The sequence below is a fragment of the Trematomus bernacchii genome, unplaced genomic scaffold, assembly GCF_902827165.1.
Source record: "Trematomus bernacchii unplaced genomic scaffold, fTreBer1.1, whole genome shotgun sequence".
NCBI lineage: Eukaryota > Metazoa > Chordata > Actinopteri > Perciformes > Nototheniidae > Trematomus > Trematomus bernacchii.
The window spans coordinates 768,595-786,179 of record NW_022987698.1 but is presented as its reverse complement, the minus strand read 5'-3'; the positions used below and the strand labels follow the sequence as shown (position 1 = coordinate 786,179).

At 40.6% G+C, this 17,585-nt stretch overlaps 1 protein-coding gene across 3 annotated transcripts; it reads right to left on the bottom strand.

The window, feature by feature from the left end:
- Positions 1 to 2,703: 2,703 nt before the first annotated feature.
- LOC117489403 (N-acetyllactosaminide alpha-1,3-galactosyltransferase-like) lies at positions 2,704 to 17,287 on the bottom strand. 3 transcript variants are annotated; one of them, XM_034138637.1, is made up of 6 exons: positions 17,098 to 17,287; positions 15,746 to 15,878; positions 5,056 to 5,145; positions 4,855 to 4,950; positions 4,243 to 4,380; positions 2,704 to 3,744 (listed from the first exon to the last, which is right to left on the bottom strand). In XM_034138637.1, the coding sequence occupies exons 3-6, from the start codon at positions 5,130 to 5,132 to the stop codon at positions 3,060 to 3,062; spliced, it is 996 nt and encodes a 331-aa protein (XP_033994528.1). In that variant the 5' UTR covers positions 5,133 to 5,145; positions 15,746 to 15,878; positions 17,098 to 17,287; the 3' UTR covers positions 2,704 to 3,059. The 3 variants fall into 3 exon arrangements, with proteins under 3 accessions (XP_033994528.1, XP_033994526.1, XP_033994527.1); XM_034138635.1 differs by lacking the exon at positions 15,746 to 15,878; XM_034138636.1 differs by lacking the exons at positions 15,746 to 15,878; positions 17,098 to 17,287 and adding an exon at positions 5,292 to 5,380.
- Between the last annotated feature and the right edge of the window lie 298 nt (positions 17,288 to 17,585).

Genomic DNA, 17,585 nt, shown 5'->3' with positions numbered 1-17,585 from the left:
TTGTTGCTATTCAATGGAATCATCACTGTGCTGGTTATATCTCTCACAGGCTCCGCCCTCTACTGGACTCTATGGGTACTACCTTATCATGCAAGCATTCACCTACTGAGACTTCTATAGACGTAGCCGGACCCGGGGCGGGCCTACCTGAATTTGCACGCATCTCACCGTATAAAAGGAGGCCTCGCTTCCTGACTGTCATCCCTTTCTCTTCAGCGAGCGGAAGTGAAACACTGAGCAAGAGACGTGAAAAGAGAAAGAGAAAAGCAAGTATGGAACCACTCCTTGAGCACCGAACCTGCCCGACATGCCCTGGCCTGATCGCGGGGGCTGATCCGCACCGCCTGTGCTTCCAGCTCACAGAATCAGCCCCCTGCAAAAACAGTGCTGGAGAACAGCACATAGAGCGAAATGAGGCATGGCTTAAAATCATGATCAGTTTGGTATTTTGAAAACAGAAACGTATAAATATACCTTATATAGGTATGGCCCTACAATATATCATTTAAATATAGCATGATAGGTGTCCTTTAATAGAATGAATTCTGGGGGTTGGAGCTTAGACTTTCCGACTTTCAATTTTAAGGACCATCCTACTGAGGCTAAACTTCAAGGTTGATGAGGGAGGGGTAAATGCTGTTGGAATTTGAATAAAATTCACCAGGAGTTTTCTTGACTATCATAATGAATTCCGGTGGTTGGAGCTTAAAATAAATGAATTCGAAAATGTACATGGCACTAAGGACCACCCTAAGGAGCATCTTACTCCAATAGTACAAATGTATAGAAAGAGTTCAGGCATCAGGAGTCACACCAGCTAATTCAAAGCTCATCTGGGTTAAACTGAAGTGCTATTTCATAATGAATATCAGACTGAAAGAACAACAATACGACATTAATGACAAAACTGGCAAAGTAAACAAACATCTGCTCCCTCATCAAAAAAGCACAGCAGAGGATGTTCTTCCTGAGGCAGCTGAAGAAATTCAACCTGCCAAAGACGATGATGGTGAACTTCTACACCTCCATCATCGAGTCCATCCTCACCTCCTCCATCACCATCTGGTACGCCGCAGCCACAGCCAAGGATAAGGGCAGGCTGCAGCGTGTCATCCGCTCTGCAGAGAAGGTGATCGGCTGTAATCTGCCATCCCTCCACGACCTGCACGCCTCCAGGACCCTGAGGCGGGCAGGGAAGATAGTGGCCGACCCCTCCCACCCTGGACACAAACTGTTCGCCCCCCTCCCCTTTGGCAGAAGGCTGCGCTCCATCAGGACCAAAACCTCACGCCACCTGAACAGTTTCTTCCCCTCCGCTACCAGCCTCTTAAACAAGGCCCGGCCCCCCCCGCTGACACTTTACCTCAGCCACATCATAGACTATAGACTATATGCATTACATTAATGCACACAATGTCATACTCCTTTCTGCACATATTCTGATTTCACATTTCTTAGTTTATATGCAAACATTCATTCATAGCATTCTATTTCCATGTAAATTACTGCTTTATTTAATTTTAATTTGTATTGCTATTTAACTGTATTTTATTACGATGTAAAAGATTTTGTGTTTTATATTAGATTTCTTGTTTTTTATATTTTATGTATGCACCATGACATCAAGTCAAATTCCTAGTATGTGCGAACCTAGTACCTGGCAATAAACCTGTTTCTGATTCTGATTCTGATTTTCTGAAAAAAATGTACTTTCAATATTGATCGAGCTCTAATGATTTGTCAATGCAATTACATCAAATTCTATTCAAATCCTTTTCTTCTACTAAAGCTTAGCAGAGTACAGCATACTGGGTTCTCCCTTTAAGCTTTCTTCAGAAATTGATCAAATGATATTAAATGTCCATTCCTCCAACACATCTTTGAGAAATGGCAGAGAGCCACTGCAGTCACGGGATAAATATGTTTCTTTTGTTCCATTCTGAATTAACTAAAGGCAAGACATCCCTAACATAAAGTTTCTCTGTTGTTAACATTTATGTCTACGACCCCCATTTCAATACTTTGTCAAATCATTCAAATTGGATGCTTTGAAGACAACATTATTAATCTGACTCACTGACATTATGGTGATTATATGTGTATCTTAAATTGGTGAAGATATAATTAATAAACATTGTACATGAACACTGTGAATACAGTTAACGAAGAGCAGCACATCGCTTTACAGAAGAGGAAAGACTGACACACAAATCACACATTAACAGGGGGAAGAAAAGCTATCGCTGCCGCAACAGAGTTAACAAAATAATAAAGGACAGCTCTCACCCAGGTCACAGACTGTTCTCTCTCCTGCCTTCTGGGAGAAGATACAGGAGCTTCAAGTCACGGACAAACAGACTCAAAAACAGTTTCTATCCCTGGGCCGTCAGGCTGCTTAACCACCACACATAATGCAACAACCATAACCATTCTCACACACACACTTTTAATGCACTTTATATACTATTTTTATATCAATATTTTTAACTATTTATTCCCCCGTATGATTTGTAGCCTTTATTTAACCAGGTGAAAAATCCCATTGAGATCAACGATCTCTTTTTTAAGGGAGACCTGCGGTTGTTTATGTTGTCTGTCCTATTGCCGTGTTTTTTAGTGTTCTGTATGTGTTTGTATTTTTTGCACACCGGGACAGAGTTGCACTCTGAATCTCGTTATACTCTGTGTACAATGACAATAAAAGGCTTTAACTTTTAACTTTATTGAGATTTATAAAAACTGCGACAAAATTTGAGTGTCAATAAGTATCAGTTAAAAACAGAGATACATTTGGCAAAGTGACATACAAATAAATAAGATGGATCAACAAGTGCAGACAGTTTGATCAAACATGTAAAAAGTTGACTTATATACATCTGAAAAAAAATGCAACAAAAACATTTGATATCCGGATAAAAGACAAGAGTGTATTTATATAAGAAGTTGTCCCTCCATTATGAAAATACTTGCAGATCTGCAAATTAATTCCTGAGAGAACAAAATGGAGCCAGGGAGCACGAGAACCTGAGACATTACATTTGTTAGCATTTGTCAAGTTTTTAAGGTGTGCGAAGTGTGTCATAATATTTTGGTGCCCACAGTAATCGGGTGACTTGTATGTCCCTCCTGAAACCGATGCTGGTATCCCAGCAGTACTCTGGAGAGAGAACCTTGCTGGGTTTGTGGAGCAGCATGTACTTGTTCAGATGGCTCTCATCGTGCCACAGAGCCTCCACATTGTTCCGTTTGTCTTCCATGATGCCCTGATAGCAGGCCTCGGTCAACGCTTTCACATTCTTCCACGAGCCTCCGAAGATGGCAGCGTGGTAGTAAAAATCCCCAGTTTCCATGTACGCCTTCGAGTTTGGGTTGCGGTCGTAGGTGTACAAATGCTTTGGAAGGCGGTAGTAGTGGGCGTGGAGCAGAGCCACTGAATCCCCAAGAGCCTCTGATCCAAATCTCCCAGTAAATACCTGATCCACATCAAAGCAGAAGACGTGCGTGCAGTGGTGGCGAATATCAGACTCTATCACATCTGATATGGTCTTCATTCGCATCATAGAGACGTCCTGCCACCTGGAGTTCTTCTCCACTTTGATCACCTTCATGCTTCTCAGAGGAGACAACTTGATGTTAGGCACCTTCTCTGGCATGTCCGTAAACACGTAGTAGGTCACGGGCAAACCCACCATAAAGTGTTGCTCGGATGAGTTCAGGAATGTGTGTAGGTAAGCATCAAGGTATCTTTTGAGGAAAAGGAAACAAGTCACATTTCGGTTAGACTCTTATCACTCTACCTCCAGAGGAAACTGAGGTCCATTGATGTGTGCAACAAAATGTTGCAGATCTTCTTTAGTCTGCTGCTGCAAGTAAAAACTGTTTGCTGCAATGTGCTGGGGCAGTGGTATCTGATCTGGTGACCAGAACCGACCAAACAAACAGTATGACTTTATCTGTAACTGCACTACAATTCATTTTAACACTAGATGCAGCATGTCCACTTCACATGTTTATGAGTACAGTAAAAGATATATTTTCAAAGTTAGCTATAGTAACTATAAGCACTGTTTTTTTTGGGGGGTCATTATTTTTTGTGTTTTTTTGTCATTTTTTTTACAATCTGTCCAACCATCACCTAGTTAAACATTAATGCACTAAAAATACAGTTGGCTGAGCAAGAAGTATTTAGGTTTGACGACAGATTATCTTTAGAGTTATTACTTTATTCATGTGAAAACCAACCTGCCCACAGCAAAGACTGTTAGAGCCACAGAGGATCCTTTCATCTTGTGCATCTCGTCATAGAGGCGGGGGTCAAACATCCCTTCCCAGATGATGGCAGCTTTCCAATATGTACAGGTTAGCACGTCAGGTCTGGACCTGAAATATAAAACAAATGTTTTTCTTTAGACTGAATTCCCTTTTATAATACTCTTCTTTACCAACCTGAAGCTTACTACAGGTAAGTTGTGACCTAAACACGTCATATGCATCTAAATATTTTTAGTAGTATTATTTTATATTTACAGTCAACTTAGATTCAGTTAAATTCTGTTGCACCAAAACTTTAACTAATGTCAGGTTAAACGTATAAAATAGCTACCCTTCTGATATGGATTAAGCAAAAAAACTGTTATGTGGCTCCATTTATTTGGCCAACATTTATTTATAAGTACACCTTCTTCTTAGAAAATATTTAAAAAAGGTGAAATACAAAAAACACCACTTATTTGTTGTTGCTGCTTTATGTCCAATCAGATGAAACCTGCAGCTTCTCAACATGATAGATAAATGTCTGTGTTGGTCTCAGGACTATCTGTTCAGCCAAATTGTAAAAGGGTCTTCTGGTCTTACTGGAGGTTGAGGCTGGCGTCCACACTGCTGTCCAGATTTAACATCTTTGCACTTTCCAAATGGCATTTCTCCATAGGCATGAAGCCTGTTAAAAGTCTAAAACAAAAAATAAAAACACTTGTTCATTAAGTAATGTTAGCATTTAGGCTTACAGTAATTGTTCTTGCATGTAATGTCCCCTCAATTTAAACACAGACTCACTTTACAGATGGAGGTATTAAGTAGATCGCACAGAGTGTGATGGGAACAAAGAGCACACATTTCAAAACACTCCTCATCCTCTGAAGATGTCTGCAAGAAAAGAGCCAAAAATGTCAGATTAGTCAGATTAAACAGAAATCACTGATTCTTAAAATGCAGAAGTGTGTGGCACAGTAGCTTAAACAATAAAGTAGTATTTATTTTTGTTTGTTTTTTATTTTAAAGATGTGAAATACCCCATTGTTGAAAAACGCTGGGGTCAAGGCTCAGTAGAAGGTGAACTCTCTTGTGAAAGAACGTGGCAGCAGCTGATGTTATATGTCTCACAGGCTCCGCCCTCTACTGGACTCTATGGGTACTACCTTATCATGCAAGCATTCACCTATTGAGACTTCTATAGACGTAGCCGGCCCCGGGGCGGGCCTACCTGAATGCGCGTGAATCTCACCCGTATAAAAGGAGGCCTCGCCTCCTGACTGTCATCCCTTTCTCTTCAGCGAGCGGAAGTGATACACTGAGCTTAGACGCGAATAAGAGAAAGAGAAAGAAAGCATGGACTCACCACTCCTTGAGCACCGGACTTGCCCGACATGCCTGGGGGGCAGGAGGGGAGAGCCCTCCACACTATAGTCCACGCACACTCTGCACGGGGTCAGTGTCTGAGTGTGGGGGACATGGGGCACTTGCGCTCTCCCCGGGCTCCTTAGGGACTCGGGAGAGGTGGTGCATAGTGAGCCCATACGGTGCTGCGGACTCTCTCCGTCTGCCTATGGGCGGACGGGGGGAGCCCTCAGCACTTTTTTCCGAGCACACTTTTCGCGAGGTAAGAGCGTCAGAGTGTGCTCTGTCAGCCGCAGCCCAGACTTCTCCACGATTACAACCGAGGTAGAGGTGAGTGAGGTACAGCGGCTGCTAACCAGAAAGCCGGTCAGGGGCAGTGAGGTGGAACGGTGTTGTTGGACGACAGCGCGTGTATACTGTACCCATAAGGCGCGTTCACACCGGAGTACTTTTACCCGTACTTTTCCCGTTTAGTTCCGATAGTGCCTGGAATTTTGCGTTCACACCAAAAAGAGTACTTAGTTCCGAGAACTTTTATCCCCATTTTTAGTGCCTGCTAGAGAGGTGGTACTATCCTGGGGAGAAAAAAGTACCAATTTCGATTTGCTGGGCGAATTGCAAACCACGCCCCGTAAAACTCTGAAAGGTTAGCATTAGCATTATTAGCATTAGCCCCGCGTACCAACGGAGAGAGAATAACTTATGGCAAAGCTTACAGCTTCTACTGAAGCCAGTCCCCAACTCCGGGGACTTCCGGCCGGGAACTTCGGGTGGCAGTATACGCCATGAAGTGGTTTGCGGCCTGCCAAGAAACCCAAAGCAGAAGAAGAAGAAGTGACGTCAGCGGCTTCATTTGCGTAATCTTCCCTCAGGGAACTTATTCCGGTGTGAACGCGATCTGTACTTAGTTCCATGGGGTACCAAGTGCTGGCACTAAGTGCTGGGCACTAAGTACGGCAAAGTACTTGGTGTGAAAGCGGCTATAGAGTCCAGTAGAGGGCGGAGCCTGTGAGAGATATAACGAGGGGTTATGTATGGTAACCCTTGTTATATAAGCACAGGCGGAGCCCCCTACTCGGGGCACTGTCTGTCCTATACCGCTCGCTGAAGAGAGGTGTAGGATGACAGTCCTAGGAGGGGTCTCCTTTTATACAGGTGAGATGCGCGCGCATTCAGGTAGGCCCGCCCCGGGGCCGGCTACGTCTATAGAAGTCTCAGTAGGTGAATGCTTGCATGATAAGGTAGTACCCATAGAGTCCAGTAGAGGGCTCTGCTTGTGCTTATATAACAAGGGTTACCATACACATCCCCTCGTTTCATGAATGAAACGGCACCTGTTGATATAGATGGAGAATAAAAGTGGACTTAAAACAGAACCTTGTGGTACACCATTTGTAATGTTTAACCACTCAGAAGTGAACCCATCAAAATGAACACATTAGGCGCTTTCACACCGCAGTACTTTTCCCACAAAGGTTAATCAGAACTTAGTTCATGAGAACTCTTTAGTTCTCATGAACTAAGTACAGATCGCGTTCACACCGGAATAAGTCCCTGGGGGAGGATTAGGCAAATGAAGCCGCTGACGTCACTTCTTCTTCTTCTGCTTTGGGTTTACTGGCAGGCCGCAAACTACTTCACGGCGTATACTGCCACCCGAAGTCCCCGGCCAGAAGTCCCCGGAGTTTGGGACTGGCTTCAGTAGAAGCTGCTGGGACTCCCAGGAGCTTCTACTGAAGGCTTCCGATTAAATCGCCAGAACGCCGACACCTCCTCATCTCCACCGCTCCCATGTTTTCTTTTGTGTTGCCATAAGTTAGTCTCTCTGCGTTTCTGCGCTGGGCTAATGCTTATGCTAATAATGCTAATGCGAGGATAATAAAATGGCGGCTTCACAAAAACTTTTTGGGAGTTTTACGGGGCGTGGTTTGCATTCCGCCCAGCCAATCAGACATAGGAACCTTTTTCTCCCACGAAAGTACCTGCTCTCTAGCAGGGACGGAAAAGGGGGTAAAAAGGTTCTCATGAACTAATTTTAGTTCCGGCTCTTTTTGGTGTGAACGCGACATTTCGGAACTATATCGGAACTAAAGTGGGAAAAGTACTGCGGTATGAACGCGCCTATTGGGACCTTTCAGAGAGGAAGTTCACAAACCACCCCACTGCATGGCTGGATATGCCAATACTGGCCAGCCTCTGCTTCAGGATTTGATGATCGACGGTATCGAAAGCTTTGGAAAGATCAATAAACAGAGCTGCACAGCTCTGCTTATTGTCTAAGATATCCGCAATATCATTCACCACTTTCATTGTCGCAGTGATGGTGCTATGTTGCTTTCTGAAACCTGACTGGACCAAGGTACGTTTTAACCGTTTGTTTTTTAGTTCTAATTGAAACTAATAATAAAACAGAAACGGGTCGTTTTTTGGTTTTTCAATTTTGCCCCAAAACCAAAAAACGGAAATTCAGCTCGTTTTTTCGTTTTTCTGTTCTTACTGTTAAAACAAGTATACCACTCGATTTTTCGTTTCCATATGTGGGTTGGTCTCCAGTGCCTCCTTGCTTCTGATTGGCTAGTTTGCCTATATGCTTGCGCTGTACTCTTCAAAATAAAGGTTCATACTCTTTGCCTAGACAGTGCAGTGTGTGTTGAACATATGGCTACATGCAAAACATACAGAAGACAGTCTGTCCGTGTGTGGGTGCGTATGTGTGTGCGCGTCTGTCGGCCTGTTGGTCTGTCTTGCGATCTGTCTATCTGGCTGTCTGTCTTGCACTGTCAGCCATGAATCCCTATCTTATAAAGTATGAGTATCTCTCTGTTTGATGTTACTGACACTGCTGAATTGATGCGGCCGTATTTCCCGTTTGCGTGGTCAAGTCAGCATCGAGGTTTTTTTCTTCAAATCTATATTAAAATAGCTTGGAGGTTGAGGATTGATAAATACTATTTAGAGTACTTTTACTGTGTACTCTGTCAAACTCCCCTCTTGAGTACAATAATGCAAATCTTCAGAGAATATCCTGCATAGCTGGTCTATCCTTCAGCAAAGTGACACACCCTGTCACTCTTGTTGGCCTCTTATGATGATGCTGTCTTAACCTTTAACAGCCAGCGCCACCATTTGGTAGAGCACATTTTGTGTTTTGATATCTTGTTGAAAAATAAATAAAAAAGTGTAACTCCATCTGATTCAGCCAGCTCTACCGCTTGGTTGACATGTTATGCACAAAACAACCTCTAGATGTCACTGTGGTTCGAACAGAATGCCCTTCAGCTAGCTTCCACTGAGAAAGTTGGCATGCTAAAAATCACTCCTGAAGAAATCACTCTTTTTGGTCAACTTTTGTAAGGTAACCATATCATTTTTGACATATTTTATTGTCAGAGCACTTACTGAACAGAATTATATAACTTGATGCACAAAACATTTTTGTAACAAGGGTGTAATTATTTTTTTGAAAATATGCTCAACCAACCGGTCGAATTGGCCTTCATATTGTAAACTAGCAATACGACTTTTTCAGAGTTTCAGAGATGTTTTCCAATAAAATATGGTAAATAAATGGCTAGATTCATGGTAATATTATTAAATCTAGTACTGCCTTATGAGTCTCAGAGTGAAAGAGCGATAATAATTTATATAGCACCTTTCATGCATGAAATGCAGCCCAAAGTTGCACACACATGAGCAAGTTAGGCCAACACAGGATATAGACATTTGCTGTTAGGCCAGTTGTTTGTTGTTAGGCCAAACTTTTTATAATGAAAAACACTTTCCATTACTTTTTTCCATTTCTTTTTTGTTTTACAATTATAATTTATTATGAATATATCTGTTTGTATATATTGCTCATCTTCCATCAAAGAATTTTTTTTATTTGAGTTTGTGTTTTATTTGAGTTTGATGCATACAAATACTGTACTATATGATGATTGTTGAAAATGCACTTTTGCCAAGGCCAGCTCGACCAGTTGGTAGAGGCTCATAAAAACAAAACTGTGTGGTCAGTAAAAAAAATAAAAATGGTTTGTGGTTATTTGTCCTATTTGATAAAAAAATGCAAAGAAATAATTTGTCCATAAATTTCTTCTTGGTCTGGCAATTAAAGGGTTAAAATATGATTATTTCCCTGCCCCTCGTTCGTTCCTCGCAGATTCTTCAGTCTCATCAGCCTCATCTTTCCATCTGTCCCAGTCAACGCATCAGCCTCCAGCACACTTTCAGTGTCTGACTCCATAGAGATAATGTCCTGATGCTGTACAAGGGTGATGCCCCATGATCAAAAAATGACCCCTGTAGAGTCTGAGTGCCACTGACCTCTACATGTCACTTGTTAGTTGCTTTTACCTTAAAAGGGACTTACATACACTCAATACTATGGACAATCCTCACAGGAGCTATTTGGGGTGAAGCCCAGGGACACAACGACATGTTGACTGCAGTGGGGATTGAACCAGTCCCCCCTGATCCGAAGATCAACGCACGATCAGCCACAGCCTCCCTAGCCATATTATGTTTGTCATTAATGTTACATCACCCCTTATAACAATTTTATTTCCTTTCTTCTCTTTTCTCTTCTCTTGACTGAATTAAAAAGTCCAGTCTTTAAGTAATATTTGAAGTCCTTTCCTGCACCTTTTTAAGGCTATGTTTGCAATATGTATTCAAAGGTCACTTATTTAAATAAATCAATATCTGAGGTTAGCAAACAGATACCTTTATCTAGAAAGCCAATGACACCCATGAAGAATTGCAAATCTTTTCATCTGCTGTATTAATAAAATTGCCATGTGTTTTCAAATTGAAAATAAGGCACTGTCAGCCCAGAACATTATACAAAATATATATATTAGGGCTGTCAGTCGATTAAAATATTTAATCGCGATTAATCGCATGATTGTCCATAGTTAATCGCGATTAATCGCAAATTAATCGCACATTTTTTATCTGTTCTAAATGTACCTTAGAGGGATATCTTTCAAGTTTTTAATGGTCTTATCAACATATGAGTGGACAAATATGCTTTATATGTTTGTTTATTATCATTTGAACAATGACAAATATTCTCATGAATATTAAACACAACAACCTCTGAACATTACAAATATTCGCCTCAATTCAACCTGGAACCGCTCTCATACAATAATACTGTGTGTGTGTGTGTGTGTGTGTGTGTGTGTGTGTGTGGAGACACTGTGATGGATCGTTGGAGCTATGTGCAGCTCAAGGCATATATGCTCGAATGGGAGCTGCCTGGACGCTGCAATCATGTTGCGCGTACTATCCGTGCTGAGTGTGCTGACTTTTCGTACAATGTCCCACTGTCAGGCTACCTGCATAAAGTCAAGTGCTCGGCGCAGTTGTCGGCGAAATGTCATTGAAACAGCTCCTTATATCCGTTAGCGCAGCTAGCTAGCACCAGATGCTAACAACAACACGTAAGGTGTGCCTCGCTCGCGCGAGTCGCGCCACACATACACACTCCCTCCCGGTCCTCCCGATGGCCAGTCCGGGCCTGCCAGTGAGCGTGGAAGTGGGCACAAGCGGGCGGCAGGAGCGGGGCTGTCAGCATCAGCTTGTCGATGGTATTTTACACTCGATGCGCTCTGAAACTACGGCGGCCGAGGACAAAAAATACACATGCGTTAATCGCGTTAAAATAATTAGTGGCGTTAATTTTTTTTTTGCATTAACGCGTTATTAACGCGTTAACTTGACAGCCCTAATATATATATATATATATATATATATATATATATACATATATATATATATATATATATATATATATATATATATATATATATATATATATATATATATATATATATATATATATATATATATATATATATATATTTTAAAAAGGGACCCGTAAGGCTTAATCAATGTTATATATAGATCTTTATATAATATCAATATTATAATAAACTTCAACCAAAGTCAATTTCAGGAGTGGTGTTTGACATAGTTTACGTTCAATTTCAACTATTCAACCTTTTTAAATAATTTACTTTAATTTAGAAAAGGTTTTTCTGAGAAAAATGTACTAACAAATTGAAAAATACAAGTTTAATAGGACAATGTGGATTTATTTTCTCTCACCTTGTAATTACACAATCAAATAATCTATAATACGGCTTTGGACTTCACTCACCAAACATATTTTTTTTTATGTTTTGCATTTGTACTATTTTGTAGTCAATTTGGACAAATATCTTTCGAACTAAAAATATCCTATGATTGCATATGGTGTGAATATGTATACCCTGCTCACGCCGTATTATTTTAGGTACAATTTATATTTTAAATGTAATGAAAAAGCCAACTCAATAGTGTGTTAAAAATAGACTTTAGGATATTGTAAAACAAAAAACTGCTATATAATGTATTCTTAACCCTCCTTTATCTTCACATTTGCTTTACACCCTCTATCCTTGGTGGTCATGTTGACCCCAGGAGTTTAAAGCTCAAGAAAATGATCATATTCAAAATTGTTACCAAAATGTTTCAATTACTTTATGTTTCTTAGTTGACTATCTAAATATCCATTTAAATAAAACACTACACAGTACATTTCTCCGAGTAAAATTGAAGAAAATGTTACTCTAAAAATATTACATTTGGTCCCAACCTATATAGAGTAAAATGTACTCTTTGTTCAGAGTTGTATTTTTAGAGTTCATTTTACTCTATTATGTGCTTAGATTTGACTCTGCTTAATGGTTATTTACTCTATGTAGTGTATATTAAAAACAACTCTACTGCCATTTTACTCATAATAGAAGGTAATTTTACTCCCAATCGAACGTCATTTCACTCCAACTAGAAGGTAATTTTACTCCTAATAGAAGGTAATTTTACTCAGAATAGAATAAATGAACCATAATGATCTTTACAATAAAAAAGGTCAATAAACCAAAGTGCTTAAGGAACATGAGTGGGCGTGTGTGAAGCTGACCATTGAGCGGCCCGACCAAGCAAGGAGGCAGAGGCAGAGAGTTCAAATACAACCCGGTGTGGGCATTTATTCCTCTTTGTGGTACATACACACAGTGGCGACTGGTCATTAGGGGCACAGCCCCACCTAGTGTCAGCAGAAAGTATTACAAATAATGATTACAAAAAATTAGGGCTGTCAGTCGATTAAAATATTTAATCGCATGATTGTCCATAGTTAATCGCGATTAATCGCAAATTAATCGCACATTTTTTATCTGTTCTAAATGTACCTTAGAGGGATATTTTTCAAGTTTTTAATACTCTTATCAACATATGAGTGGACAAATATGCTTTATATGTTTGTTTATTATCATTTGAACAATGACAAATATTTTCATGAATATTAAACACAACAACCTCTGAACATTACAAATATTCGCCTCAATTCAACCTGGAACCTCTCTCATACAATAATACTGTGTGTGTGTGTGTGTGTGTGTGTGTGTGTGTGTGTGTGAGAGAATGTGGAGACACTGTGATGGATCGTTGGAGCTATGTGCCGCTCAAGGCATATATGCTCGAACGTGTGCTGCCTGGACGCTGCAATCATGTAGCGCGTACTATCCGTGCTGAGTGCGCTGACTTTTCGTACAATGTCCCACTGTCTGGCTACCTGCATAAAGTCAAGTGCTCGGCGCAGTTGTCGGCGAAATGTCATTGAAACAGCTCCTTATATCCGTTAGCGCAGCTAGCTAGCACCAGATGCTAACAACACGTAAGGTGTGCCTCGCTCGCGCGAGTCGCGCCACACATACACACTCCCTCCCGGTCCTCCCGATGGCCAGTCCGGGCCTGCCGGTGAGCGTGGAAGTGTGGTCTGCCACAAGCGGGCGGCAGGAGCTGGGCTGTCAGCATCATCATGTAGATGGTATTTTAAACTCGATGCGCTCTGAAACTACGGGGCGGCCGAGGACAAAAAATACACATGCGTTAATCGCGTTAAAATAATTAGTGGCGTTCATTTTTTTTTTTGCGTTAACGCGTTATTAACGCGTTAACTTGACAGCCCTACAAAAAATGCAAAAAATAAATTAAAAAATATATAAAATATATTTTAAGATCATGTTTAATCATCTGATTCGTCTGTACATTGCTGTTTTAGTCTGTGTTCTTCTAATTAGTGTCTACAGTGTGTGCCTATTGAGCTTTATATATACAGTCTATGCTATTGAGCTGTTTAGAGCCATGTGGGACAAAACCTGATCATGCCCCCTCCTTCTCACTGTGAGTGAACGGTGACTGTAAAAAACTACACTGCGCATGCTCAGAGTATTTTCCTATTTAATGTGTGTGGCAAAAAAATAATGACCATAGGGGCACTGAGCTGCCATCCCCACCATACGTCATCTCACATAATTCAGAGCTGATTGGCTGTAAGTACGTGTGCCGCGAAAAGTGTGGTGGGTGAAGAGGAGACGAGAGAGCTGCAGTGACGCGTCCTAAAACCCGGAAGTAAGCTGCGCATGGCTTCCCTCGACAAAAAAGCAATGAGATTTCTCCATAGGATTTTAGAAAATAGCTCGAAATAAGATCTGTGGGAAACGTACCTGTTAGATAAATGCACGTTTTGTTCAGCCGGATAATATCCACATGTCTACCCTACTTTTATAATTTTTTAATCATAAATCTATCGATTAGATTTATGATAGACTTTTGAAACTACAGAAGATAAGGAGGACTTTTACAAAAAAGTAATAGAAATGTTTGTCCAGAAGGATAGGCAAATGGATTTCATCTTCAAGTCAAGGTAAGACCGCAATTTTATTGAAAATGGGATCTTACTAAGAGAGAACAATTCAATATTTAAATGATAAAATTACATTTTTTGGGTATCCTTTTGTTGAACTGTCTGTTTAAAATTAATCGAAGCATCAGACAAAAAAAGCTTTTGAAAATAATATTATATTTTGGTTTAGGTCAAAATATAATATTTGTAAACCTGAAGAGTCAGTGCCAGTGCCTCACCAGCCATGAACCTCACTGCAGAAGCTTATATATAGACATCTGAGTTTTTTTTGTGACCCACCACTTTTGTACATATAAAAACACCACTGCATACACAGCCTCAATATGAGTGTCTTACGTACACGTACACACACACACACACACACACACACACACACACACACACACACACACACACACACACACACACACACACACACACACACACACACACACACACACACACACACACACACACACACACACACACACACACACACACACACACACACACACACACACACACACACACACACACACACACACACACACACACACACACACACACACACACACACACACACACACACACACACACACACACACACACACACACACACACACACACACACACACACACACACACACACACACACACACACACACACACACACCACACACACACACACACACACACACACACACACACACACACACACACACACACACACACACACACACACACACACACACACACACACACACACACACACACACACACACACACACACGACAAACAGAACCTAAATACACACAGGACTAATCAAACCAACAAGACACAGGTGAGGAGGGAGGAGAAACACAGGGCACCAGGTGAACGCAATCACCAGCAACAGACAAGACGGGAGGGGGAACACTTTTCAAACTAAAACAGGAAACAGAGACAGACAAACTAAAACATAGACAGATCGTGACTAATATATGCATAAATTACATATAATCACATGCTTCCTGTGCAATGTTTTAGCGTGGAACAAATGCATATACTTCCCCAATAATGAAGCTATATAATCCGTAACGGAGACCGAGATCAATGGCCCCAGAGATCACCTCCGTTACAAAGGGGTCATGGTTTAACTCCAATAGAATTGACTCTGCATTTTTGATCGCACTCTAGAAGCTATGAGTAATAAATACACTCCAAAATGGTTAAATATCACTATTTCAGAGCAAAATAGTAATTACTCTGGAAAAAATACTCACCAATATGTCCTGTGTACTAGCCATTTTCATTACATTCAAAGCACTTTGAATTGCCTTGTGTTGAAAGGTGCTATATAAATAAACTTGCCTTGCCTTGCCTTGCCTTGCCTTACATTAGCAGCACTAAACTTACCCTATTTTTCACGTGGGGAGCGGGACCAAGATAACTTTCCATTTTTGGAAAGTAATGTTTCTGCTTGTGTTTGACAGACAACAGGAGCATCTGCATGGGGTATTCAGGGTGGACAATTTGACAGAGGATTTCTCTGAAAGTACAAAATAAAAGTATTTTATCTTTGCGCTAGTAGTCTAACTACTGAGTCCAAAATGATCAGTCTTCGAACTTAAAAGTATTTGTATTGCTTGTCACATATAGCAGCAAAACAGGCATTGTTGTACCATGGAGGGGACTTTGACAGGAGAGTATCAAGAAGTACACAGTAAAAGTATTTCATAGTATTTGGGATAGTTGTAACTACAACTGATTCCAACTTCATCAGTCTTATGAAAAACGTATGGCCAAAAATAATGTTATCGCTCATCAAAGATAGCTGAAGCTTGTCATTTTTGCACTGTGTAAAGGCAAAGAGAACCTTTATTTTGAAGAGTACAGCGCAAGCATAGGGCAAACTAGCCAATCAGAAGCAAGGAGGCACTGGAGACCCACCCACCTATGGAAACGAGCTGAATTGCCGTTTTTCCGTTTTGGGACATTGAAAAACAAAAAAACGACCCGTTTCTGTTTTTGTTGTTGTTTCAATTAGAACTAAAAAACAAACGGTTAAAACGTACCTTCGTCGACTGGTTATATATTTCTAGTGTGAACCAAAATATAATACAAGTGATTTTTCTTAACCAAAATGACAAAAATGGCACAAAAACACATATTATTCTAATACGGGTCCTTTTTGACCCACTTATGGAAGAGTGTTAAACAAACAGACCATTCAGCACGATAATTTGCATGAAACCATGTAAATTATTGCGTGAAAGTTGAAACCATGTAAATGATTCCACTATTCTCTGGAAGAGATTAGTTAATAAAGACACAAACAGTAGGCCTGTTGGGTCCGTGTACGTTTTGTTAGTTTGATTTTTCGTTTAAACCAAAAGGCAAACGAAAAAACGAAAATACCAGCCTTTTTTCGTTTTTTCGTTTTAAATTTAAAACCAAAAAAACGAAAAAAGGCTGGTATTTTCGTTTTTTGCCTTTTGGTTTAAACGACCAATCAAACGAACAAAACGTACACGGACCAATAGTTGCCAGTGTAAATAAAAACATAGCCTATAGGCTACCATCCAACAATTAGACAAAAACCTTCATAAATTCTTGTCAATGTTCGAAAATATCACTCATAGTATGGAAACACCTTTAAACTGAATTCAGACAATATTTTAAAGATAAGAAAGATATTGTTCACCGGACCAATTGTGCACACAGGATATTGGATAACATAATTACATTGACATACAATGGTAACTTACCCGAGAATCACCGGCATTCATCCATAATTCGTCAAACACTAGCTTTCCCAGGTAAATACCCCACCCTTGATGTTGTCTTAAGACACGATTCGTCTCCCTGCGGTTTAGCTTTTTGTTTTGGGTCAAAATGCAGAGGGGGGGGGCTTCTTGTTCAAAGGTCTTCTCTGACGTTAACATGTAAACTACCTGCCCCTCTGTTTTTCAGGTGTGTTTTCTACCAACGGATACCGCTCCTATATGCTTCTCATCGAGACTGAGTGGCGTAGCCACCATAGGGCCAGGCCCGCCCAGTTTACTCATTGGCCCGCTCTGAGAAAGCTAATTTGGCATAAATGTATATACAAATTTGGCAGCTACAAAAACATATTTTCATATCTCTTCCTGCACTAGCAGAAAGCAGAAGCTCTTAGATTCAGTGCATCAAAGAAGGAACTGATTGGAACGGTTATAAACAGTCTGTCTTGAATAATTAGCCTAATAGAATAATT

What these genes read in the sequence shown, in the direction of transcription:
- LOC117489403 (XM_034138635.1), bottom strand. An exon ending in GACGCCAGCCTCAACCTCCA is followed by an intron (nt 4,381 to 4,854) that starts GTAAGACCAGAA and finishes TTTATATTTCAG; the next exon opens with GTCCAGACCTGACGTGCTAA. An exon ending in ACAGTCTTTGCTGTGGGCAG is followed by an intron (nt 3,745 to 4,242) that starts GTTGGTTTTCAC and finishes TTTCCTCAAAAG; the next exon opens with ATACCTTGATGCTTACCTAC.